At 36.7% G+C, this 24,852-nt stretch overlaps 4 protein-coding genes across 8 annotated transcripts; 2 read left to right on the forward strand and 2 right to left on the reverse strand.

Moving 5' to 3' along the window:
• The first annotated feature begins 2,617 nt into the window (after positions 1–2,617).
• Positions 2,618–6,348, forward strand: LOC122294333 (chloroplast envelope quinone oxidoreductase homolog). Its single transcript, XM_043102970.1, has 4 exons — positions 2,618–2,985; positions 4,176–4,317; positions 4,543–4,634; positions 5,436–6,348. The coding sequence occupies exons 1-4, from the start codon at positions 2,920–2,922 to the stop codon at positions 6,123–6,125; spliced, it is 990 nt and encodes a 329-aa protein (XP_042958904.1). The 5' UTR covers positions 2,618–2,919; the 3' UTR covers positions 6,126–6,348.
• Positions 6,349–6,423: 75 nt separating this feature from the next.
• On the reverse strand, positions 6,424–10,494 carry LOC122294332 (chloroplast envelope quinone oxidoreductase homolog). Of its 2 annotated transcripts, none has more exons than XM_043102968.1 (4): positions 10,277–10,494; positions 8,529–8,670; positions 8,322–8,413; positions 6,424–7,371 (listed from the first exon to the last, which is right to left on the reverse strand). In XM_043102968.1, the coding sequence occupies exons 1-4, from the start codon at positions 10,361–10,363 to the stop codon at positions 6,682–6,684; spliced, it is 1,011 nt and encodes a 336-aa protein (XP_042958902.1). In that variant the 5' UTR covers positions 10,364–10,494; the 3' UTR covers positions 6,424–6,681. The 2 variants fall into 2 exon arrangements, with proteins under 2 accessions (XP_042958902.1, XP_042958903.1); XM_043102969.1 differs by lacking the exon at positions 10,277–10,494 and adding an exon at positions 8,931–10,209.
• Positions 10,495–12,988: 2,494 nt separating this feature from the next.
• LOC122294607 (protein Son-like) lies at positions 12,989–18,824 on the forward strand. 4 transcript variants are annotated; one of them, XM_043103497.1, is made up of 6 exons: positions 12,989–13,207; positions 13,628–13,866; positions 13,948–14,460; positions 16,622–17,486; positions 17,836–18,533; positions 18,627–18,824. In XM_043103497.1, exons 3-5 carry the CDS (start codon positions 14,383–14,385, stop codon positions 18,423–18,425), a joined length of 1,533 nt encoding a protein of 510 aa, XP_042959431.1. In that variant the 5' UTR covers positions 12,989–13,207; positions 13,628–13,866; positions 13,948–14,382; the 3' UTR covers positions 18,426–18,533; positions 18,627–18,824. The 4 variants fall into 4 exon arrangements, with proteins under 4 accessions (XP_042959431.1, XP_042959430.1, XP_042959432.1 ...); XM_043103496.1 differs by having other exon boundaries at positions 12,989–13,869; XM_043103498.1 differs by having other exon boundaries at positions 12,989–13,866; positions 13,948–15,076.
• Positions 18,825–19,308: 484 nt separating this feature from the next.
• Positions 19,309–23,358, reverse strand: LOC122294609 (GTP cyclohydrolase 1-like). Its single transcript, XM_043103499.1, has 2 exons — positions 22,200–23,358; positions 19,309–20,851 (listed from the first exon to the last, which is right to left on the reverse strand). Exons 1-2 carry the CDS (start codon positions 22,411–22,413, stop codon positions 19,665–19,667), a joined length of 1,401 nt encoding a protein of 466 aa, XP_042959433.1. The 5' UTR covers positions 22,414–23,358; the 3' UTR covers positions 19,309–19,664.
• Positions 23,359–24,852: the final 1,494 nt, after the last annotated feature.

The raw sequence follows: 24,852 nt of genomic DNA on the forward strand, positions 1-24,852 counted from the left end.
TCTTGATGCAAGTTTTCATCAGTCTCAGGCTGACCATTCTTTGTTTACTTTTGTCACCTGCACTAGCATCACTCTTGTTCTTGTTTGTGTTGACGATATTTTAGTCCCTGGTAATGACATCTCTTAGATTGAGTTTTTCAAATGTGTTCTCTCTACTCATTTCAAGACTAAGGATCTTGGTTCTCTGAAGCACTTTCTTGGCCTCGAAGTTGCCCGGTCTCCTAATGGCATCTTCCTTAATTAGCGCAAATATGCTCTTGACATACTTTCTGATAGTGGACAGCTTGGTGCCTCGACTGCTTCTTTTCCCATGGAACAACACTTGAAACTCAGTACTCAAGACGGTGATTTACTTCTTGACCCTTGTTCCTACCGTTGTCTCGTTGGTCGTCTTATCTACCTGACCATTACCAGACCGGACATTATTTATGCCGTCAACATTCTCAGTCAATTCATGCATGCTCCTCGAGCTCCTCACATGACTGCAGCTATTAGAGTTCTCCGCTACATCAAAGGCAGCCCCGGCCAAGGCCTCTTCTTTCCTTCTTCTACAAGCCTCCATGTCACAGCCTACACTGATTATGATTAGGCCAGTTGTCCTACCACTTGTCATTCGACTACCGGCTACTTTATTCAGATAGGTCCTAGTCTGATCTCCTGGTGTACAAAAAAACAGACTACTGTGGCACGCTCTTTCGTTGAAGCAGAGTATCGAGCTATGGCTGTCACTACCTGTGAGCTCACTTGGCTCAAATAGCTTCTCACTGATTTTGGTCTCTCTCATCCTGAACCTTTCACCTTACATTGTGATAATCAGTCTGCTCTCTATATTGCTCACAATCCTGTCTTTCATGAGCGCACCAAATACATTGAGATTGATTGTCACATTGTTCGTGATAAAATTCGTTCTGATCTCCTCAAAGCTGTTCACACCTCTTCACATGATCAAGTTGACGATATCTTCACTAAAGCTTTAGGCCAGGATCTCTTTCATCATTTTTCGTGCAAGTTGGGCATTATGGATCTCCATGCGCCAACTTGAGGGGGAGTATTGACAGCTATGTATATTTCCATATATTTAACCTGCAAGAAATCAACACCAATTAGCTCCTTTACTATATGTGATTATTTCTATTTTAGTTCATTGTAAACGTCTATTTATTTGTAAATCACTACCAAGCAATACAAGATATTCTACTCAAATCATTCTCTTCTCTTTAGTTTTAACACTATCAATTGCAGCATCCCAATTTATTTTAACAAAATTAGCGTCAAGATTTGTTCATATTAAAGATCTTATGTTTGTTTTACTTGTTTATGATCTTTCTTATGTATTTGTTGTGCATCATGATATTCTTATGGAGCTTCTCTTGCTACTTGTACCTTCTCTTGAGGGCTTGCAAACTTGAACGTTTTTCAAATACCAACAAACTTCATCTAAGCCATAGCATTCTTATTGTCATTGTAGTCCATTCTAATTCATCTTGGTGCAGTCTAGAGATCATTTTCTCCCACAATTGTAGCAAACCAGCTTCCTTTGTTGACCACTTTTGTAGAGGGCTAATATCAATAGCTAACACATCACTTACAGTTAAATAAGCCCATAAAGCATGTGTTGATCCTTAAAAAATCGTATAACATGTTGAAATGAGAGAAAAGTCATTTCCTGCCCACTATGGCGATTGGGGCCTTGATCAGTGGTGATCTGGTGCCCTTGGCAGTGGTCCAATGCGATTGTATGTGATGGTGCGTACATCCATGGCAGTGAAATAAAATTAGGTACATAGAAAGAAAAGAGAGATGGACATATTGATTTATGTAGTCCGACATAATGTCTACGTCTACTTGTGTTTGAGAATGAAAAATTCATTATAATATCCTTATTACAGTCTTTCACAACCTTTCATTCTCATTATACAATGAAGATCTTGAATATGTTTACTAGAAAAGACTCATTTGCTGGAGCTCCATTTCGATTGGTTGAAGGAGAAATTGAAGTCGTAGTTGAAGAAGACCGTTTTGAACGTGTATGGACGTCCCATTTTATTTGATACCCCTTTCCACATGCCCTGGACCCTATAGTGGTGAGGCATAGTCTGCTTTGCGTGTCTAACTATCTCTCCCTTTCCCACTTTGTCCTGACACTATCCCTTACCTCCTAATACACTCTTCTCCCTTGCCTTCATGCTTCTTCTCTTATTTCTTAATGGTGGCCTGGTGGGCTAAGCTTGGTCTTAGACATGGATACCTTACCCCCTCAAACCACGAATAAGAGTTTTCCACCTCTTGGACAAATTGGGCATAAAGGATCATCAATCACTTAATTTTTAAAAACATTCCAAAGAAAATACTTCACCACCTTTTGGAACTTTCAATACCCATAATTTTTTATCATTGTTCTTATTGCTAGTTGAAGTTTATCCTTTGAAAGTAGTGGGCACTAGTATTCCTATTTGGCATCCAAGTAAATTGCGTGGAAAATAATAGATTTCGCCGAAGGTTCCGACTGAAAAAAGAGACATGTGCCGAAGGTTTCAACGAGTCTCGTTGACTTTTTTCAGAACGGCTGACGACAGCACATTCATCATCTAAAAGATGAGATTTTGCCGAGTCTTATAGACGATGCAATCTGCAAAACATCGGAAGTGTTGCATTGCATGCTTCTGTTCTGTTTCCCTAGGCTGCAGATACACTTTGTTAGAACTCGTACGGATGTGACGTTGAGGTTTGACATGAGTAAAAATCTTCCAACTGTCATTTGCAAGTAAATTTGAAGGAAATTGACGCCTTAATTCCACCCACTCTCCAAGTTTTCTCGTCTTATTACCGCCTCTCTCTCACTCTCTCTCTAACTATATAGCTAAGTGTACAGAGACGCAGAAAGGGACACGAATACCGTCAAAGCTTTCATCCGTGCGTATGGCAGGAAAGCTTATGAAAGCGGTTCAGTACTTTGGCTATGGGGGAGGAGCTGCTGATTTGAAGGTTATTTTCATATTTATATTCGTCTTTGTTTCTCTATATTACCTGTGGTCTGGATTGAAGGACCATTTCTATCGAAATATATGTTTTTTGTTTTCGTTCCAAATCCCTTTCGCTCATGTGCTGCAGTAGGAGCTTGAGATCAAAATATTTTGGCGATGAATTAGGAAGTTTTTGTTTTCTCTTCAACATATTAGTAATTAAGTGAAACTCCAGTACTGCCTATCATCTTGTGGAAATAATGATTTCGGAAGTAAAGCAATTGGGTAGTTTGGTTATTGCAGTGATGGAGCTTCTATAACTAAATATTATCTTGTATGTTTAAAACAAAAGTAAATAATATTGTGAAAAGTGTTAGGAACGATAAGAGAAAAGTAAAATAAAAGTTGAATCAATCACACACGACACGAGATTTATGTAGATTCGACACCATGCTTACATTCACAGACCTCTAGAGGATTTCATTCAAATGATAATCAAAGATACAACGCAGCAGCCTTATAAGAGTTTAATACGATATAAAGGAAATCTTAATTACGGGTTCGATAGGATTAAGAACAGAAAAAGGGGTAAAAAGAATTTGCCCAATAATAAGGGGCCTTCATTCTTTCTTTTGCAAAATTATGTATCTAATCTGTATTGATTTTTTTGGTTTCTGTAAAACGTTAATATAATTATAGAATTCACGACAAATAGTTTTTGGATGTCTCCCAGATAAATCCTCTCCATTTGAGATATGATAAAACTTGTTACTTTCTAAACTGTCCACTTAAAACTTGTTTGAGGTACAGGTTTTCTAGAATTGCAATACTCTTCAAAATCGTTGAAGCGGCTTTGATATTCGAGATTGTGATCGTTGATACATTGGTGGAAGGAAAAAAAAAAAATCTTCTTTTAGAGAGAAAAACACAGAAAACTCAGTGCCCATGATACAATTGATCTTTCTTGCGGTTTTGTTCGTTGTTTCCTTTTCCTTCATGCTTTATAAGTTTCATTTCTCAAACTGTTTGCACTGCTAATCTGAATCGTCTATGCGTTTTGGGTTGCTAACATTGTATAATTTGGATTTTCTTTTTGCATTTGCTTCTTGCTTTACAAAGCTATAATGTCAAAAGTCATTGACATTATAGGAGAAACTCTGTATCTGCCTAACAAATTAATATAAAGAAACATAATTTTCATTTTTGTTGTAGCATGTTGAGGTTCCAGTTCCCACTCCAGGAAAGGATGAGCTCTTGCTAAAACTGGAAGCAACTAGTCTAAATGCAGCGGACTGGAAAATTCAGAAAGGCAACCTACGGCCTTTCTTACCTCGCAGGTTCCCTTACATACCTGGTAATTCTTCATTGTTCTTTGCTTCTATTAACAAAACTTTATGTGATGCCTCATTTCACCTAAGGAACGAATTTTAATATATATATATACACATTTAATATGACTACATCAATGTGCAAATAGTTCAATGACACTATTGAATTGAATGTGGATGGTTGCATGTTGCAAACTTTTCGGAAGTTTCATTTTTCCCTTCCTTGCTGATCATATTCTTTGTCAGAAAAGGTCTGGATGTGGCAGGAGAGGTCGTAGAGGTTGGAGCAGGGGTCAAAAGTTTCAAAGCTGGGGACAAAGTCATAGCTACGCTTTCCTTTTCCGTGAGTATTAATTGTTATTCCTTTAGTTTTATACTTTCCTGCTATTAACTTGGATATTTCTCATGCTCTTTGTTTGTATGATTGGTGACAGCTAAAAATTTTGAAACGAAGTTTTTTTTTTCTTCCTCTTCTCCAAAATTTGTGGAAATCAGATGTACTTAATATCTTCTCCCGCCCCTTAACTCTTAACAGAATCAAGCCCTTTGTGATATTTAGAAAATCCTTCCATCCTGTTATTTTGTTTAATGATTGTAGAGCATTTCCCGCTTTGTACTACGTGAGTTTGACATGGTACATAGGAACAAAACAATAATGATGTGGTGGCATGGCAAATTAAGTGTTGGATATGCATATTGCTGGAAAAAAACAGAAATTTTTATCAATGGTGCTAATGTGAGATACCCCAGGTGGGAGTTATTAAATTAGTGTACGAAAATGAAACTCTGACCACATTTAGAAACAAGTGATCCTTGATTAGTTCACTAGGTAAGGAGCACGTTCTAGTGACTCTGGTTTGCAATGTAAGTTGGCCTAGGCATTCCTCGAATATATCCATTTTAGAAACTACTTCTGAGCTTAGGATACATATAGTGGTTATCCATCACTTTCCAAGCCGCGCTCATCATTGTCCTTATTTGATATTCTATCCTTGCTTTAGATATGGTGTGGCATGATTTTTTGATGAGGTAGGACAATTGTATGTAGCAACTCCAGATCCATTCCAGCTGTGATAATACTCGGAATTGAGTTATTTTTAAAACCCTCATTCTTTTTGTCTTTTGTTGCGTTATATATCGACAGTATGGAGGCGGACTAGCTGAGTTTGCTCTGGCTAAGGAGAGGCTGACAGTTTCTAGGCCACCCGAAGTTTCAGCAGCTGATGGTGCTGGCTTACCTATAGCTGGTATGACAGCTCTCCAGGCCCTCACCCAATCTGCTGGGATCAAGCTTGACAGAAGGGGCCAGCAGGTAAGCATTCTAATCACTGCCGCCTCAAGTGGTGTGGGTCACTATGCGGTTCAGCTGGCAAAGCTTGGAAACACACATGTAACTGCCACTTGTGGGGCCCGCAACCTTGACTTTGTCAAGCACTTAGGGGCTGATGAGGTTCTCGACTACAAGACCCCAGATGGGGCAGCCCTGAAGAGCCCATCTGGTCGGAAGTACGATTTTGTGATCCACTGTGCAACAGGCATTCCTTGGTCAACTTTTGATCCCAATCTGAGTCCAAATGGAAAGGTCTTGAATATAGTTCCCAGCTCAAGTGGTCTACTGACTTTTGTTCTAAAGAAAGTCACCTTCTCCAAGAAGCAGCTTTTGCCGGTATTTGTAAATCTCAATGCTGAGAGCCTGGATGATCTTGTTAAGTTAGTGAAGGAAGGTAAACTTAAGACTGCAATTGACTCAAGGCATTCCCTGAGCAAGGCTGAAGATGCGTGGGCTAAGTGCGTTGAGGGCCATGCTACTGGGAAGATCATTGTGGAGCCTTGAGAGTGGATATAATATCCTGAGAGTTGTTAAATCTTATATGTACTTGATAGGGTTGTGTATCGATAAATAAAACCATGTATATGTGGTTGAATGGGGGTGTTTGGCCTGATATTGTCAAACATAAATGTAATGCAGATTGCTTAGTGTTTGCAGCTGTAATCTGTAGGCTTTGAAGAAGCCTTTTGTTTAAAACAAGAACCGAGTACGAATGTTTGGCAGCCAAGTCACAGTACTTGCACTCAATTCATCCAAGCATTTGTAACTTTATAATTAGACTTTGTAAAAGTATTCATAAAGATAGGAGGAAACATGTTCTTAATACAAATATGGATTGTTTGAAAAAGAAACGAGTTGTACATGAAAATAAGATTAAACTCGGTTACAAGCTAGTGCTTGACTCATATTCCAATAAATTAAATAAATAAGGTTTGGCAACTTGTAATTCAGTCAAACTCGACTTGATTACACCCTTGACCCAAACATGTCTCTAATATAATAAACAATCTTCTCATTTAATTGCATCAAGATTAGCAATTCCAGGTCCATTACATTTACTTTAAGGCTCAACAATAACCTTCCCAGTGGCATGGCCGTCAATACTCTTAGCCCAAGCCCTTTCGGCCTTGCCCAAGGGATATTTTGAGTCAATCACTGTCTTGAGCTTCCCTTCCTTAACCAGGTTAACGAGATAAAGGAGGTTCTCACCCTTTGGAAACAAGATCAGTGGCACCAGTTGCTTCTTGGAGAAAGTAAGTTTCTTCAGGGCAAATGTGATCAGGGAACTAGGAGCAGGAGTAATATCAATCACCTTCCCACTTGGGCTCAAATTAGGTTCAAAAGTAGACCAAGGAATGCCGGTTGCACAGTGAATAACTGCATCATATTTTCGACCAGATGGGCTCTTCAGAGCTGCCCCATCTGGGGTCTTGTAGTCAAGAACCTCATCAGCCCCTAACCTCTTGACAAGATCAATGTTGCGGGCACCACAAGTAGCTGTCACATGTGCATTTCCCAGCTTAGCCAGTTGAACCGCGTAGTGGCCCACTCCACCTGAAGCAGCAGTTATCAGAATGTTTGCCTTCTTGTCACTTCCATCAAGCTTAATACCAGCAGATTGAGTGAGAGCCTGGTGAGCTGTCAATCCTGCAACCGGGAGACCAACAACATTGACTGCTGAAACTCCAGGTGGTCTTGCAACTGTCAAGCTTTCCTTGGTCACAGCAAACTCCGCCAGTCCACCGCCATTCTGTCATTAATGCAAAAACCACTACAGACATTAGACTATTGAGACAGTAGATACTAAAAGTTTGATACAGGTCCTTTAGATAATATGTCTCATCAACCTGGTGAGTATCCAACATCTTTATCCATAAAAAAGTAATCAGCATGAAATTATGGCATTATCGAAAACTGAAATGATCATATCATTTTGTATTACCATTGCACCCAAGAAAATACATGAATTTAAAGCATGCATTGGATTAGAGTATGGTATGGACCTTGCTAGTTTAAATGGTGCCATGTCATCTGACCCACCATCACAATACATGGTCCGTGAATCCAAAAAAATGTGAGATCAGGTTATTCCTAGAGCAAAATAATAATGTTTAAACTTATATGAAAGTATACAACCATGCATGAGCTCAAGCATATGCTACCATGAAGAAACATGGGAAGTAGTAAAATACTGATGTGAATGAAAAGAGGAAACAATAGTACTCCTTACACTGAAAAGCAAGTCATCATTAATGCTGTGAGGAGTTTCATTGGATAATCTTTGACTTCTAAAGAACTTCCAAATTACTCGAATTACTGCTTCAGTGAATACATACTAATGTTCTCAAATCATTCACAAAACGCTTTAGTTCCCATAAGAATTCACCAGCTGGAATGAGCAATTGACAACCAAGTGTATGCCATTATATTGACTTATAGCGAGAATTATAACAAAACCGATGTAATGGTGTACGTTTGATATGTAAGGCCTACATATCTTTTAGATTTCTGGTGCCTTAAAAACAATCATAAGTCGCAGTCACCAGATTTCTCTTAATATGATGATAGAAATAATGGATCATTGGAATTTCATTTTTAGTCCTCTGGTTATTCTTCCCCAAGACAGAGGACCAGAAGTGTAAAAATTTTCAAATTAAGCAAACCCAGGAATAAACCAAAAGAGTAGATACAATATATTACCCTGGGGTTAGTCATAGCTACAATTTTTTCACCAACTTTGAAGTTTTTGACTCCCGGTCCAACCTCTATAACCTCGCCAGCCACATCAGAAGCTGTTCCAACAAGGAAGGAAACTATCATTGTTACATGACAACCATCAAATCATTTTTTCTGCCACAAAAGGAGTGGGGAAGAGAATGTTCCATGGAAAAAGTAAAATTCATTTACCTGGTATGTGAGGGAACTTGCTAGGAAGAAAAGGCCGCAGCATGCCTTTCTGAACTTTCCAATCAAATGGATTGAGACTAGCTGCTTCTACTCTCAACAAGACCTCATCTTTATTGGGAGTGGGAACTGGCACTTCAACGTGCTGCAAACAAGCATGAAATTAATAGAACAGTCATTTGAGGAAGCCATAGGATCCTAATAATATAATGTCAGTGGCTTAATTTTGTACAGAAAACACAGAGAAAAGACAGCTCTCAGTCATCACTATACAGCCTAAACCTAATTTAGAACTTCCAATTCAGAAAAATAAATAGCAGAATTTAATGGCTCCCTCTCTATCTCCTGTCCGAAGATTTCAGTAAATCAAACAGTTACATAATTTCCATCCGGATGGTCACATACCAACATATATGGAAGAACATCAGGAGGGTTTGGGGGGATTCTCTCTATTTATTTTTATATGAGGTGGGCAACAAGACCAACATCTAGTTTTGGTGTGATGAATGGAATGAAATCAGCCTCCGAAAGTGCCTTCTTGAAGTTGTTTAACATATCCAGCCATTTGCAATTCTCCAACGATAGTCAACAGAGGAACATTGCCTTTATTATTAGATCACTCCATGATTGGGCAGTGGACCTGTTCTGTTTATTCTACAACTTCTTGCACACTTTTTGGTTGAACGGAGGTAGTAAGAATAAAATATGGGGCTCCGGTTCAAAAGGTGGAAGTTTGAAGTTGGTACCTACAATCAGGCTTGACCGTCCCTTTTCTTGGAAAAGCCTTTGGCAAAACATGACTCCTTCACGGATGGCTTTTTTTTTTTTTTTGTATGGACAACAACTTCAGAGAAAATCTTAAACTAGGATAACATGAAGAAGAGGTGTGCCATATGGATTGGTGTTGCATGAAAACAATTGAGAAATCAACCAATCATATTCGGCTTCATTGTGCTGTGGCTGGAGCCTTGTGGGTGTTGCATGTGCAAGTCTTAGGCGTGCAAACCTTATAGAAAAAGGTTGGCCCACTATAAAAACGTAGTTTTTCCGGATGGTAGAGCCTGCTTTTTTAAAGGGCTTGTTCAAATCATTATCGTTTCGTTCTCGGATGGGCGGTGCAAGAGTTCGAAACTTTTGTGCTTAAAGCACTCGATAGCGGCTCAAATCATCCATCTTTTTTCTTCTTTCCTCTACTTTGTATATTGAGTTCTGTCATTGTTTTTCCTACGTGGGGGCTCCCTCTTGTATCCTTCTGTGTATTATAATTGCATTCTTTTACGCTTTTTAATAAAATATTGAATTACATATTGAAAAAAGTGTTTGTCTCACGGCCTATATTATTCTAAAAAATTGTATATATCCTGGAACCTGTAACCATTAAAATAGCAAAATTTCCCCACGCAATGGCAAATCCAAATGCCCTATAACTTGAAGTTTTTCCACTTCGACATAGCACAGGAATCAACATGGATAAGAAAAATTGCATGAGACTATCAAATGGGTCATTACCCCCAAACCCATTTATGAAATCTTATTCAAAACTTCGTCTTCTTTAGTACATCCTGACCCTTCCAAATCGAGAATCTTTACAGCTCCCAGAGACATTTAACAAACCAGAAGGAAATGGTAAAAGACAAGAGATTTGGGTTTCTACAAGCAGAGTTTTAAGAAAGAAAAATTACTAAGAATACCAAGAAAGTACTGGAGAGCAGAATATGGTAGAAAATGAGGAAAACGAAATAGAATAAGACCTGTAAGCCATCTGGTCCGCCACCGTAGGCATTATACTGAACTGCCTTCATGAGTTTCCCTGCCATTTTGATAGGATCAAGAGACATGTCCGCAGCTCAAAGGATTAAAGACTAAAGAGTGGGTGCGAAGTCCAGGAAAACAAGTGTGGAAATGCAAGGGAGGTGTGGCTCTATGGCAACCATTAGCGAGAGAGCGTCTGAAATTGTGCCATTTTGCCCGCCACGTATATCCCATGATATCAATATCAACCTCTTGTTTCTTTCTTCCAATGTAGGACGACGTGATTTTCCACAACAGACGTTAGTGATTTTCCGGGAAAGATCTTCATGGTTGACCGAATTTTAGATAAGTATAGTTATTTAGATAAGCAAAGTTATTTACAGTCAGTTTTCAGTGTCGTATAGTCTTTAGAAAAAAAAAAAAAAGATTTATTATTAAAAAAATTAAATTTTTATCATGTAAATTTCGTAATTATTTATTTTTAAAAAAAAAAATATAACATTTATATATTTTATAATTATAAATATTATTTTTCATTTTAAAAATCGATAAATTTTATCCATAAAAATATTTCTTTAACTGTTATGAAATGTAATATGTTAAATTTTAAAATAAATTTAATATATTATATAGAATCAAGTCAATTTATAAATTTATTTTTATAATATAATTGCTAAAGTTCTCGTCTATAAATACATGAATTATATTATTGAGATTTCGCTTTTATTACTAGTAACTTATTTAATATTATTGACGTTTTGAAAGATGTTGATATTTCTGTAACATTTATAATTGAAAAATAATTTATTTGGTTGTCTATCTTAATCTAACAGTTGTTAAATTTAAGATAGATAACGTTAGGATGCACAGTCGTTTGAATTGAAAAATACTCTCATTTCATATTATCTTATTATTATATATTATTTTTAATTTTTATATAAAATATAATAAATAATTTAACTTTTTTAAATATTAAAATAATAATAATATTAAAAAAATTATATTCTAATAATATTTTATTTAATTTTTATCTAAAATTATTTTATCTTATTTCATTATCTAAATAATGTGCACTCCAAATATGCACATTAGTGCAAATAGTTTTTTTTCTTTTTCATTTAAGCATTTTTTAAATATCTTTAATCATTAAGAAAAAATATAAATTTATTAATAATCACTTTCTTAACTATTAAGAAAAAATAAACATATATAAATGATTAGATTTGATAGACACATTTGAGAGTCATACTGACATATTTCTTCAAAATATTATTAGTATAATTTTTTTTTTTTAATTATAAGATACTTAAGAATGAGTGATTGCATATGTTTTGACTATCCAAGTATTTTTTTTTTTTCTATTTTTTATGCGTTTCGGTTTATTTTTGTTTGCATTTAAAGTTTTTACTATTATCAATTCAACTTTTAGGTTTGGATTGTGCACCATAATACATTTAAGATATTCTACATAAAGCATTACACCATATAACTCTACTTAATTAATATGTAATTTATCATTTTTGTCTTTCTATCTTAATGCTTAAATATGTATATATTTAAATAAAATAATAAAAAGTAATGCTATATATAATTATAGAATGTGCAAATACCGTACACTTCTTTAAAAAAAAGTGAGATTTATAATTAAAAATAATAATATTTTTTACGTGAGTCTCATATTTATCTACTTTTTAAAAAAGGTTGTACAACACTTATATACTCTATGACTATATCTAACATTTTTCTATATTGAATGATAAACTTATTTTTCCTACCAAATGGAATATATTAATAAAATGAGTCGTATGAGAATCATTATTATTTTTTCCTAATATCTACTTAATCAGAATACATAATAAAATAAAAAGAAATATTTTAATTATAAAATGATTTATATTATGTTGGATTGTAAAATTATTTTTATTATAAAATAAATTTAACATATCATATAAATCTAAATTATAAATTTATTTTTATATAATTTATTTATGTACGTAACACTTCTCATATTATTGTGGTAAAACTTCCCACAATGTAACTCACTATAAATATAAAAACTATTACTCATCATAAAGTAGTTTCAAAGTAATAATTTAAGTTATTAAGATATTATATTATTAAAAACCCATTAAAACAACTTTAAAGGTAAAAGAGTGATCAAACTTTACTTTCACATAATTATTAGATAATTATAAATAAAAATTTAAAAATAAGTTTATAGATTAATATTATTTAATGTGTGATTTCATGTCTACTCTATAAAAAAAATTAAGCTTTACAATTAAATATGTAACATAAAAGAATAATACTATATATAATCGTAAAATGTATAAGTACCGTGTAATGGTTTTGAAAATTAGTAGAATTTATTATTAAAAAATTAACTTTTTTATGTAAGTTTCATATTTATTTTTTTAAAATAATTATATAATAATTACGTAATTATAACTATAAATATCATTTTTTTTGACGTGATTGTATATGAGGTAGGCATGTATAATAGTAAATAATTTGAAAAATTATGTTGCTATTATTATTTTTATTCATTATAGATAATTACTTAAAAAAAAAAAAGTAATTCAAAGTTTTATGAGCACAAATTCAAAAAATAAAACTTTATCTGCACGCTGTTCCGTATTTGATTTTTATTTTTAAAATAAAAATAAACTGGTAATCAATTTCCCCTATAAATACTCACCTCGGCCGCCGAATTGTTTCTCCGTTTCCTACATTTGGGGGTGGTGTGGGGTCTTTCTACCGAGAGAACTCCATCAAGAAAGCAGAGAGAGAGAGAGAGAGAGTCGTCTCGTTCATAATCAAACCCCCAAGAATTGAAGATCTGAATTAACTTTGTACTCTGATAGGATCACACGTACAGATACACAGAGAAAGAAAGAGAGAGAGAGAGATACAGACACTTCGATTTGATTGTATCTCTCTTTTCTTTTATTTTATTTTCTTTTTCTGCTGTTTTTCCTTTCTGTCTGTGGGAATAAGATCTTCTCGTCATTCTCCTCATGCAATGTCTGCGTCCTGTCCACCACTGTCATAAAAGAAACCCTCAGATTTCCTTTCTTGTTTCTCTCCTTTTTTTCCCGGGAGTTTTTCTTCTTCTCCAACATTAAAAGCACTTAATTTTAATTCTAGAACGCCTGTTTTTAAATGATTGGTATTTCTTTTATGCGTTTGGGATATTGAAGCTAGGGTTTTCTTTTTCTTTTCTTTTCTTCCTCTTCTTTATGTAAGTGGGTATTGTGCTTGACATTTTTGGTGGTTGGACTTTCTAGGGTTTGGTTACATCTTCAGTGGGAGAAAACCTAATTCTGTTCATTCTAATAAAATACCATTAGGGCTACCGGCGGAGGATTAGAGATTGTATATACAAGGACTTTGGGGATTATATTGTACAGCTTGGTTTCAATTGTTGCTGGAAGCGGGAAGTGTGGGTTCAGTGGCTTTTATTCTGAGTTCGAACATTGAATCTGCGAGATTGGATATTGGGGATTGCCTCTGAACACGAACCAATAGATGCCTTGAGTTATATATTCTTCATGGTTTTGAGGCACTGGGAATTCATCTCTATTTCAAGGTCGTGGTTATTGTTGCATTTGTTATATATAGGTTCTTTAGTTAGGAAATGCTCCTGATACTGGTTTTTGCTGATGGGCAGGTGATTGTATTTTATTGGCCTAGTGAGAAACACAGGTCGACTGATTGGGAATTACTAAATTTGTCGACAAAGCCGATCTAGTGGACGGATCTTGATCGAATATAATCTGGCTAGAGACAGTTGAGCTGATTCAGTATTTATTACAGTGGAGTTTTGGGCTTTTGAGTCTAGCGGCTACTTTTGTCTTGGGGGTTTGATTACTTCGTAGAGTCAGAGAAGTTCTATTGTTATAGAGGGCAGAAACTGGTCTGCAACGGTGATTTTGAAGGGTCATGAAAGAGCTTTTTTGAGCTGGAAATGAGTGCAGGGTCATGTTGCATGGGCAGGGGCCTAGTTTCTGCTTCGTTCCTTTGTTTGAAAAACAGTCCTGGAAGCTAGGAGAAGCAGTTTTGCTGGCAAAAGTATACCATATTTTTGTTTCAAGGATCGCGTGCAATGTCTCGCTGCTTTCCATTTCCACCTCCAGGATATGAAAAGAGGGCTAGAATTGATGATACAGACCTACTAACGAAGGTTTATATATCATCTTTTCTATTAACTGCCGTTGTTAGCTTGAGTTAGGTTCATTCCTCCTTGGCTCTTGCTTATATGGCTTTTATGCGTTCATGTCTGTATTGAATTGTATGATGGTATCAATAAGCTTTGACACAGGGAACTTTGAATCTTCTGTTAGTATGTTTAGCGGAGGAAGTTTTAGGGGGATTATGGAAATACATAAAAAATTTCTGAAGACCAACTTGGAATCTGACTGGTTTAGGAAGAACAATCCTGCTTGGTTAATCATAAACTAAAGGGTAACTTCAAGATCTTACAAATGTATCCATCTTCTTCGGAGATATGCTACCGTTGCGACATATTTAGGACCACATTTCACCAGACAATGTTTGGATGTCCTCATGTGTTCCATATATGCTGGCAATCAGTATACATACCATTTTTTCTAACTCTTGCTTACTAATGGCTTCTCTGATGTCTATTCCTCCTTCCCGGACTGCATTATATGTTGTAACTTCGAAGTGTTTGTAGTTCTCTTCTCGATCGGAAAACAGGAAAACAAGTGTGCTGGTGCAGGACCTGTATAGTTAATATGAATAGGCATAGCCCAAGTACACAAGATGGTACACAAAAGGTAAAGCTATTTAGGAAGAATGTATAGTTAGACACAAATCCAATGCTCATGTCTAGATAGGGTGGACCAAAACATATGTTTACATTGCGATGAGTTCCCTACAGCCATGTCTGACCCCACTTGTAATATGGTTGGGAAAAGGGTTGGGTTAAAGGCCAGGAGAAACTTATAAAATTGCTTGATGATTTTCTTAAGTTTTTGTCGTCTTTACAGGGCTTGTTTAAGGAAAGGTGGACCAGATAGGAGAACTATGAATATACCTAACTTCAGCCTTCTAAGAGTCTCATTTGGTATCTATCTCACAATTATTGAGATCAGCTCTACTGGTGTCCATTTTTTGAAGGGAGAAGAATTGTAAAAGATATAATGATAAAACTTTGTAATTGTTCATTCAAGGCTTTCTTGTCAGTGAAAATCTAAACAACTTAACAAGATTCAGACTGGAGATGGACTTAAAAAGTACAGAACAGACTCAAACTTTGATACCATAATTCTTAAAATTTGCCAGAATACATAGGAAGGTGGAATTTCAAGATGGAACCTCATAGTTCATGCATAGACCACTGGCTTAAGGAGAAAAAAAGACCACTGAAAGTAGTACTTAAGCATATGGCATCATCTTAGAACTGAAGTTGGATGTGAAAATCATTAATATGTTCAACAAATTGTTTTTTTATTCTTCAGTTAATGTTAGGTTATTGTGAACCTACTGGATTTGATTCGAAATTTGATGGCAACGACCAGCAACGTTATATTTGCTAAATATTTTTTTTTTGTACTGAGAGCATTATGTTGTGTGTCAATATTGCCTGAAGTCTTGACATATAGATATCCCCCCCTCCCAGCCCACCACACACATGTTTATATTGAGAACTGTTTGACATCCTAACTAGGATATCTGGTTTACATCGGTAATCGGGGGAATGCCTGCGATTAATATTAATGATGATCTGCATAGCACTGGTCTCCATTGTTCACCATAGTTCTTCGTAGAGTTAAAAGCTTAGAAAATAATTTCAAGTATACTTATTATCTAGGTTGGGAGCTCAGTTGATAGCATTTCCCTACTTATCATATGTTGATCAATCGCATGATAGCACATGTTTGTGCCTGCAATGGGTTGTTCCTACAGAAAGCACCAGTTAAACCAACTTTGTCCAGCTTTTAGCCATTTCTTCTTCCTTTTCTTCAATAAAATGAAATTAAGTAGAGAAAGCAATGTGATTGGGAGCATCATGCATTTCTTTTATAGGACAAAAATGGGCGAAGACAAAGTAATGGCTGTTACTGACATTTCATGGAAAGACATCCACAGTGCAAGCTTTATTGACAAATTTCATGTCGTGCCAGAAATAGATACTTTTTCTTTGTTGATCTGCAATCAGACTCTTTTTTTTAATGCTTTAATAATTCTTATGTTTTACTTGGATGGCTCTTTATCTATCCTTGTTGGTTTTGTATAAAATTTCCTTTTTGCTCTAGCTTTGTTGGTAACTCTAACTTGTTTTTTATTTATTTTTTCACCTAATTGGATTTTTATTTCAGGAGAAGCGCAAGGAGAAAAAGCATAAAAAGGATAAGAAGGGCAGCAGAAAGAGAGAAGGTAAAGAGAAGGAGAATGAGAATAATAAGGAAAAACATAGTGACAAGAAAAACCAAAAGCAAAAGCACAAAGACAAGTACAGGGATAGAGATAAAGTGAAAAACCTGACTTCAGATGAGAAGAGTTTTGCAGGGCAACCAGAGAGCTGTAAAGGAGAGAGGCCTGTTCACAATCTGCTGAATGGTGAGATTAAACATGTGCAGGAGTTGGCCAGGAGAATCAAGGATGAAGAAAGAGCAACCGAAAATCCAATGGTTCAGAAGATTACTGTTACAGGCCAAAGGAAATCTGAATTTCCGAGCAGGGTGGTGGAGGGCAATGTTGCCCATTGGGACGAAGGAAAAGGGAAAACTAAGGAAGAGAAAGAAAATGGCAGGAAGGCCAATGGACAAAGAAACCATGTTGATACAAAAAGTTTGGAGAATGGAATTGATGAAAACTTGTCTGTTCTGCATCACCGGAAAGTTGAAGGAATTGCAAAGCTAATGGAGAAGGATGTTGAGAAGTTAAAGGATGGGAAAGAGAAGAACAAGCACAAGAAAAGTAAGGGTGATAAACCTAGGGATAAAGATCGAGAAAAGAAAAGCAAATCAAAGGATAAGAACAGGGCAAAAGAAAAGAAAAGGGAGGAGAAAGTGAAGGAGATAAGTGAACAGAGTAAACAGCTGCCTAAATTGGAAGACAGTGACTCCCTCGATACATGCAATACTAAGCCATCAGACCTTCCAGGAATGATGGGGAAGAGTTCTTTTGGTGTGGGAAATCTCGGAAAACGTAAGGAGCTTGTCAAAAATGGGCTTACACTTGGTGAGTCCTGTCCCATATCATACAATTGTCACACTGCAGGAGTTCTATTTTGTCTGGTGATTAGAACTACAAATTTGTCCCCCCAATGATGATAACAGAGGCTTTATAGTACTTACATGGTCCTGTAAACACCCATTATTTGTGGGCTACCGGCGGTATATGTTTCTAATCCTTTAAAAGAGAATCTTTTTATCTAAAACTTGGTCCCCAAGTTACTAGTGTTTGGTTTTTGAGCCACTGGTCGGATAGCATAGTCACATAATTTTTTTTCTTTTTTTCCGTCGATCTTTTCTGGGAGATAAATTCTTTTGGTTCTAGATTTTAGCTTACTCTTTTAAGTTTTTCGCAGACAATGGTATTCGGCCTCAAAAGTTGCTGAGACCCATCTGCTCCTCTCATCCTGTCCTGGAAAATGGAAGGAAGTTGGAACCATGCCAAAATACTAGTCAGGTAACATGTGAGAGGCAGGGGGGTGCCAATAATCTTCTGCTGGACATCAAGGAGCACAAGAGTAATGGTTTGGTAGAGCTGCAAAGACCTAATGCATGTTCAGTGAGGTCTTCATCCACCCTAAAAGTCTATGAGAATGGTGAAGCATCTACAAAACCACCTTTGGTCGGGACACAAAGACCAAATGCATGTTCAATAAGTTCATCTCCTCCTGTACAAGTTCATAATAATGGTGGAGCACCTACAAAATCACCACATCCGGACTCCAAGTACCTGATTCAGATACTTTCTATACCGAAAATGGAAGAGTGGTCTGATATTGGTGACCAGGAATGGCTGTTTGGCGGCAATTGTCTACAATCAGAGAAACCAAAGGCAGGCTCTCTTCAAGGCTCTCTTCAGGTCGAAGAGGCACACCATGTGTGGGCAGAAGCTTTGCAGATGGGGTCTGCTGATGTTTATGCTCTGCCATATGTCATTCCATATTAATCGATGTTAGTTGAATATGACTTGGACTTTGATCGCCCCTTAGTGAGGCTCCTACTCCAATGGGCTCTCTGCGGACGTGTTATAGCATATGGCTTCTGGTGTTCATTGGTATATATAAGCATGTTGTTGTGATATTTATTGCATCAAGTAATGGTCTCCTGATTTTTTTCAACACTAATAATTTTTGTTGTATGTTTTCAGGGCCTTTTATGGACTTGTGCTTGCTTATGAGAACTGCCTTCAGATTTCTTTTGGAAGAGACGTCACCCAGCACATTCTTTTGGAAGAGACGTCACCCAAGTGTGCTGGGTACAGGAATATGTCAATATGAAATGCTTCTATGAAAGTTTTGTTACCTTAGAGTTTGGAAATTTAATACAAATGCGAATTGCAAGGTTACCATGGCTCTCTATCTCTCTCCCTCGTATCTATCTCGGGATTTCTTTGTTATTGTAGCACTTCTCTTTAAGATATAGGTAGAAAGAAAATAGGCAATTTTGGTAATCTGAGAATTTTCTTGCAGTTATACAAACAATATTGGCAATTTAGTAAATTATCAATACACAGTAGCGGAGACAAATTACACCGAGGCAATGAAAGGGAAAAAATTAATAAAATCCATGTTACGGTGTTGCTTAATCAAACACTAGGGATTGGGCCACGAAACAGATCCATCTGAAGATGCAGCTCTAATACAGTGTAGCATGAAATTGGTTCTGTATTCTGTTTCTCTGGCGGTATGCTATACAGACTGTAACACCGCACACTTTGGAGGAGAAATATATGGAATCACTGCCATTTCATCCATGCTTCAAAATGAACTTTACATGCAATCTGAGGCAATAGTTTTTCACATCTGTGATGCGTTTGATGTCTCAATAAGTAAGCTTGGAAATAGATTTTTTCTTGTCCAATGAGTGAATAGATCCAGGGTTTATCCTGAAAAAGAGTTCTACAAAATATTGATAATGGGAATAAGGACTTGAATTGCCCTTGATAATTATCTTCTGAAGGGTCTATGCTACTAACTTTAATGTGAAAAAATACAATAAAATTAGAGTGTCAATTTTCTCAACCAACACAACTTAAGAAAGACGGTTTGTCTTCAAGTCTTTTAGAAGATCCATCACAACTTAACAGTGTCATGCTCGCACCACTGCAATTGCAAAAGCCACCCAGAAAGGCAAATTAATGACACGACCTAGAGACAAAAAAGAGGCATTTGAGAAGTTAGAATCATCATTCTTCAGTAGTCGAACTGTTAGGAATACTCTGCAAAAACATAGCCCTCGCAGCAGGATCAGTCGAAAATTGACCCAATACGGCGATTGTAGCTGTATTACTTCCAAATTTCTCAATTCCCCTAGAGATCATACAGGTATGGTTAGCCTCGACAACTACCATTACATCTCCACCAAACAGTGATGAAACAGTCTCAGCAATCTGCCTGGTGAGTCTTTCCTGTACTTGGAGCTTGAAACCATAAAAATGTACTACTGACTGTAACAGGGATTTTCCAATGCGATTGAATCCTTCAGTGCAAAAGTATCCTATATGCACAACACCATGAAAAGGAAGTAAATGATGTTCACACTGAGACCAGAATGACAAATTCAGCTCCGAATGGATCCGTTTTTCACACCGGGTGACTTCCCCATTAGTTTTTAGGAATTCTGGCCTCCCACAAACATTCAGCTTCATCTCCAACTTACTATTTTGGAAGTTCATCAGCCACTTCACAAAACGATAAGGAGTTGCTAAAAGCTCTTTCCTTGATGGATCCTCACCCAAAGACCTCAAAATTGAAGCTACTGCAGTAACCATACCTGGATTGGCTGGTCCATTGCTGGAGGAAGTTTTCTCACCTGAGGAAGATTGGGATGGGCACCAACATTGATCATTTGATTCCCTTCTATGGGCTTTCTCCACATCTATGCCTCTAAATTTCAGAAGACCCAAAAAATCACCCCAAGATTCTGCATTTTCATTTTCAAATAACCCTGAACCCGAACAGACCTGAAGCTTCACCCATCCTTGGTGATTGGAACCAAGAAAAACAGATTCCAAGTTAGGGAAATGAATGTGAAAACATTGGAGAATGACAGCAACACCTGCCGGTTTGATAGTATAATGCAAAGCTGAACAAACTTCGTCTGCTAGACGCTGTGGGTCTTGAAGTCGTTTCGCAAATACATCAGCTACTCGGGAAAACTTACTTAAGCCTACAACTCGTTGACCAGAAGGGACATAACCCACATGACACCTCACCTGGAATGGAAGCAAGCATGATTCACAGTATGAGAAGAGGTCAAGATCTCGAACAATCACAAGTCCACCCACACCTCCAGCATGACCGACTCCATTATCCAGACCAGCTTCAGGGAATAAAGCACCCTGGACAATTTCTTTCACCTTTTGTCTATAACCTTAAAAAAGTTACAAATATGTAGTATTAAGGAATAGAATTAGAAATTAATCGCTTACCCTGCAATTCATCTTAATTTTATATGAAACAGGGACAAAGCTAGTATGAATCCTGGCTGGTCCACAGCCCCCCAAAAAGCCCTTATGTTAATAGAATGAGTATCCCTTCATTGCTAGCATCAGAAAGGTGATTAAGGAGAGGTACGTCTGCTTGAGGGGAAGTCAAAATACAAGCATGTAACAATTTTTAAGTGGAAATAGCATCTACCAGATAAATAATACAAGTGGCCTAGAAATGACAATGTTATACATTTCCTGCCCAAACAATAAAGCATGAGCATTCTAGGCAGGCATGCACCAAAGAAATTATAAGCACCTTGTAGCAAGCCAGTTAATATATCAACATGATATTATTTTCCCTGCTGTTGGGAAGAAGTCGCGAAGTAAAGCTGAATAGAGGCAAGAAACAATATGAATTTTTGGGTGGGATAATGTGGTAGAATACGGTATAACTTTCTTCTTTAATAAATAATAAAATTCTTATTTAAAAATAAAGGAAACAAAATCATACACGACCCAATTAGTGGATGAGGGAACATAGAATTGACCCCATTTTGATAGAGTTGAATTGAGTCGCCTATATAACAATCTGTAAAGGACTTTTTAGTGGGGGAAAAAAATCCGTACAAGACTAAACCGAGGGCATACGGCCAAAAGGAACATAAATCAGAATGCATGCCTGTATTCGTTGAGAACGATAACAAAGCATGAAAGAGCATAGATTCCTATCACCATTTCCCAAAGTCAACATTTTTCAGTAACAAACAGACAGACAGTAATCATTTAGGTATCAACATGCAAAGTTCAAATTATTAGTGTTGAATGTTAAGATGCTAATCTTTGACAATCTATGATTATTATACACAAGCCTCCCAACTACCCTAATTCACAGAAACTGTCTCGTTTGGTTACACAGTTCAGATGGGATGAGATGATTTATTGAAAGTTGAATAAAATATTGTTATAATATAATTTTTTAATCTTAATTTTGTTTTGAAATTTAAAAAAAAAAATTAAATTGTTTATTATATTTTATATGGAGATTAGAAAAAGTTATAAAGAAACGGGGCCTAACTAAGACAAGCCTGTCTAAATCAGCCCAACAACAAAACTGACAAATAAACCTATTCATATAGTTCATTACACGGGATAATACGTCAAAATGAGAAGATCCAAGAGAGAAAAAAAAAACAGGGCAAAATAAAATTATCTTTCTACTAGAATTCATTAATTATCAGTTGTGAATATAGGCACGGTTAAAGAAGGTGAAGGCAAAAGAAAAAAAAGCACCTGTAGTTCCTTCTCGAAGGGCCTTGGCTACGCGAAGAGGGGTCTTCTTGAGACCTTCTCTATCAACATCCTCCCCTAAACCCTGCAACAAAATTTTTACAGCCTCCTTAATGGCTAGAGTCTCTGGCTCTTCTTCAAATCCCAGCTCAATACAACCCGGTTTCACTTCATTCTCAAGTTCCACATCGAAGTGTCCCTGATCCAAAGCGCCCATTGATAGACCACAAATAACACAAACCCAGACACCAAATTTCAACAAACGAACTGAAATAAATCTTCCCAACAACCAATATCCGGTAATGAAGCAGGAAGAAAATTCAAAACCGGATGCACCCAGATGAAGAACAAGAGCGAAACTAAAAAGGGTCACAAAACACCAAAACGAGATGTATAAATCAATCAAAAAATTGAATTTGGGGCACCCGGATGAAGAAGACGACCAACGGAAAGGTAGGTCACCCAGAATATAAATCAAACCCGCCAAAAAAACCAAAACCCAATAAAGAACCAATAAGAATATTCAAAATGTAAGGTACCCGTATAAAAAAACTCAAAACGTAGCAGACATCTCCTGCCGAGGAATCCTTAGAATTATGACTTGAGTTTGCTACCCGTATAAAATAATTCCAATAAATAAAGAATATCCAAAACCTAAGCTTAAGAAAGATGAGAGGGGGGATAGATGGATGGAAGTTGCAACTGGGAAGAGAAACGTAGGGTTGCCGTTGATCGTTGGAATGTATGGATTCTTAGATTTCTATCATCGAGATGCGGCCCCACCTACACCCACCAGAACGTGTGCTGTTGTTTTGTTACTTTGTACGGGAGCGCAGAATGAGGGTCGACTACGCAAAATCACTTTCGCTTTCCTTCACTTTCTTCTGGTTCCGCTCCGATCTCAGATGTGGGTTAGCGGTTTGGATTTAGACGCAGAGGAAAAAGGCAAAGTGTGGTGGGACCCAACTACCAAGAAAAGCAGTAGGGATGAGAGTAGTACCGTCCACCCAAACCCACCGCCAGGCACCAAGGGGAAGGACGATGCGGAATAAGCATTATATATTTTACTTCGTACGCATAGGCTATTGCCCGCACACCTCGCATCTAAATCGATTCGGTCCCATTATCGGAGGCTTTTTGGTCCTTGGTAGGCATAGCCAACTTGCCTTTATTGCTTGGTTTTTTATACTGTGCAAGTCTTTGCATCCTACGATTCACAGGCCAGGACAGAGGTCAAATGATAGGGTTAAACTTGTTCTAAATGGACGGGCTAAGACATACTCTAAACACATCTCATCATCTTAATATTATAATTTTTTTTAAATTTTTACATAAAATATAATAAATAGTTCAACTTTTTCAAATCTTAATTCAAAATTTAAAACAATAATAATATTATTAAATAATATTTTATTCAATTTTCTACTTTTATTTAAAACTATCTTATCCCATTACACTGTCTAAATATCTTATAATCTTTGCAGATTGCATACTTGTAAATAGAAGAATCATTTTAATAAAATTAACTCCTTTCCTTTTTTTTAATTAAAACTAAATGCACCAATCTGTCCATTTGAAACTCAAATACATCCTACAACATCCAACATTTACTTCCTATCCAACAATCTACATCACAATGCTACCATTTTCTCACTTGCTTTGAGATTACTTCCTCATATGAGTCCCACTGGCAACATGTCTTCTTGTTATCTTCCATCTGCTTAAATTTTCCTTCTGCTATTATCCTGTCTTTTTCACTTTTCACTTTCCACTCAACATTCTTGTTCAATTCCTCCTGATTTGATCCCATCTCCATGCTTGATGCCATTTCTCTGATCTACATGAGAGATTACCGCTCCACATACTAATCTGCATATATTCTTTTTTATGCTTCTTCCTGCTAAACTCTTCAGTCCCCATTTCATAACTTCCTCCCAAATCTCTTTCCTGATCATTTCTCAATAGTTTGGCTCCAGATCATCTTGATGAAACCCACTGAAATTAATAGATGTTCCCCTCATTCTATTGCTCATCTCCTTCCTAACCCAATTTCAACATCCTCTCTCCCTCGTAAAGTCTATCACAAGCCATAGACAAAAATGCATGCTTTGAGATTGCTAGTGGGAAGTCAGATAAATTTGCACCTTCCCACTTTTGTAAAACTGGTTGTAATCCTATTCCATGTTTCTGCATTAGTGTAAATTCCCCTTTTCGAAATGACCAAGTTTCACACCATCGGTAACTTTTTCTGAATTTTCACAAAATCTCCTGATCATTCATTGCTATGTACCCATACCTTTCGCACAGTGTACACCCTGGATGCCATCAATCAAGCAAGAGGTGGGTATGATTGCCATATCCTACCTCATTCTTGGTAAATCTCCTTGCAACATCACGCAATTTCAAGATTTGCCTTCAGCTCCATGCACAATTCTGTGGATTTTCCCCAAGCATTTTTTTCTTTCATTGCTCGAAACTACGGATAAGAGGGTATAAATGGTGCAGTGGCTAGAATCCCAACAAAATGAACATTGCTACAAGACATCATGACCTTACAATGCTAGGTGAATGTAATTGAAGTATGGTCTTAGAGGCATCTGTTATTGGAAAACAGCTGAAACATAGTACTAGAAGGATGCTCTCTATCTTTTTTGCA

This window comes from Carya illinoinensis, chromosome 14 (assembly GCF_018687715.1).
Source record: "Carya illinoinensis cultivar Pawnee chromosome 14, C.illinoinensisPawnee_v1, whole genome shotgun sequence".
In the NCBI taxonomy this organism is placed as follows: domain Eukaryota; kingdom Viridiplantae; phylum Streptophyta; class Magnoliopsida; order Fagales; family Juglandaceae; genus Carya; species Carya illinoinensis.

Coding starts and splice junctions, on each gene's coding strand:
- LOC122294333 (XM_043102970.1), top strand. CDS start 2,920: ATGGCAGGAAAGCTTATGAAAGCGGTTCAGTACTTTGGCTATGGGGGA. Junction 4,318..4,542: donor CAGGTTCCCTTACATACCTG/GTAATTCTTCAT, acceptor TTGTCAGAAAAG/GTCTGGATGTGGCAGGAGAG. Junction 4,635..5,435: donor TAGCTACGCTTTCCTTTTCC/GTGAGTATTAAT, acceptor ATATATCGACAG/TATGGAGGCGGACTAGCTGA.
- LOC122294332 (XM_043102968.1), bottom strand. CDS start 10,363: ATGTCTCTTGATCCTATCAAAATGGCAGGGAAACTCATGAAGGCAGTT. Junction 8,671..10,276: donor GCGGACCAGATGGCTTACAG/GTCTTATTCTAT, acceptor GCTTGTTTGCAG/CACGTTGAAGTGCCAGTTCC. Junction 7,372..8,321: donor TAGCTATGACTAACCCCAGG/GTAATATATTGT, acceptor CATTAATGACAG/AATGGCGGTGGACTGGCGGA.
- LOC122294607 (XM_043103496.1), top strand. CDS start 14,383: ATGTCTCGCTGCTTTCCATTTCCACCTCCAGGATATGAAAAGAGGGCT. Junction 14,461..16,621: donor ATACAGACCTACTAACGAAG/GTTTATATATCA, acceptor TTTTTATTTCAG/GAGAAGCGCAAGGAGAAAAA. Junction 17,487..17,835: donor CAAAAATGGGCTTACACTTG/GTGAGTCCTGTC, acceptor AGTTTTTCGCAG/ACAATGGTATTCGGCCTCAA.
- LOC122294609 (XM_043103499.1), bottom strand. CDS start 22,413: ATGGGCGCTTTGGATCAGGGACACTTCGATGTGGAACTTGAGAATGAA. Junction 20,852..22,199: donor CCTTCGAGAAGGAACTACAG/GTGCTTTTTTTT, acceptor AACTTTTTTAAG/GTTATAGACAAAAGGTGAAA.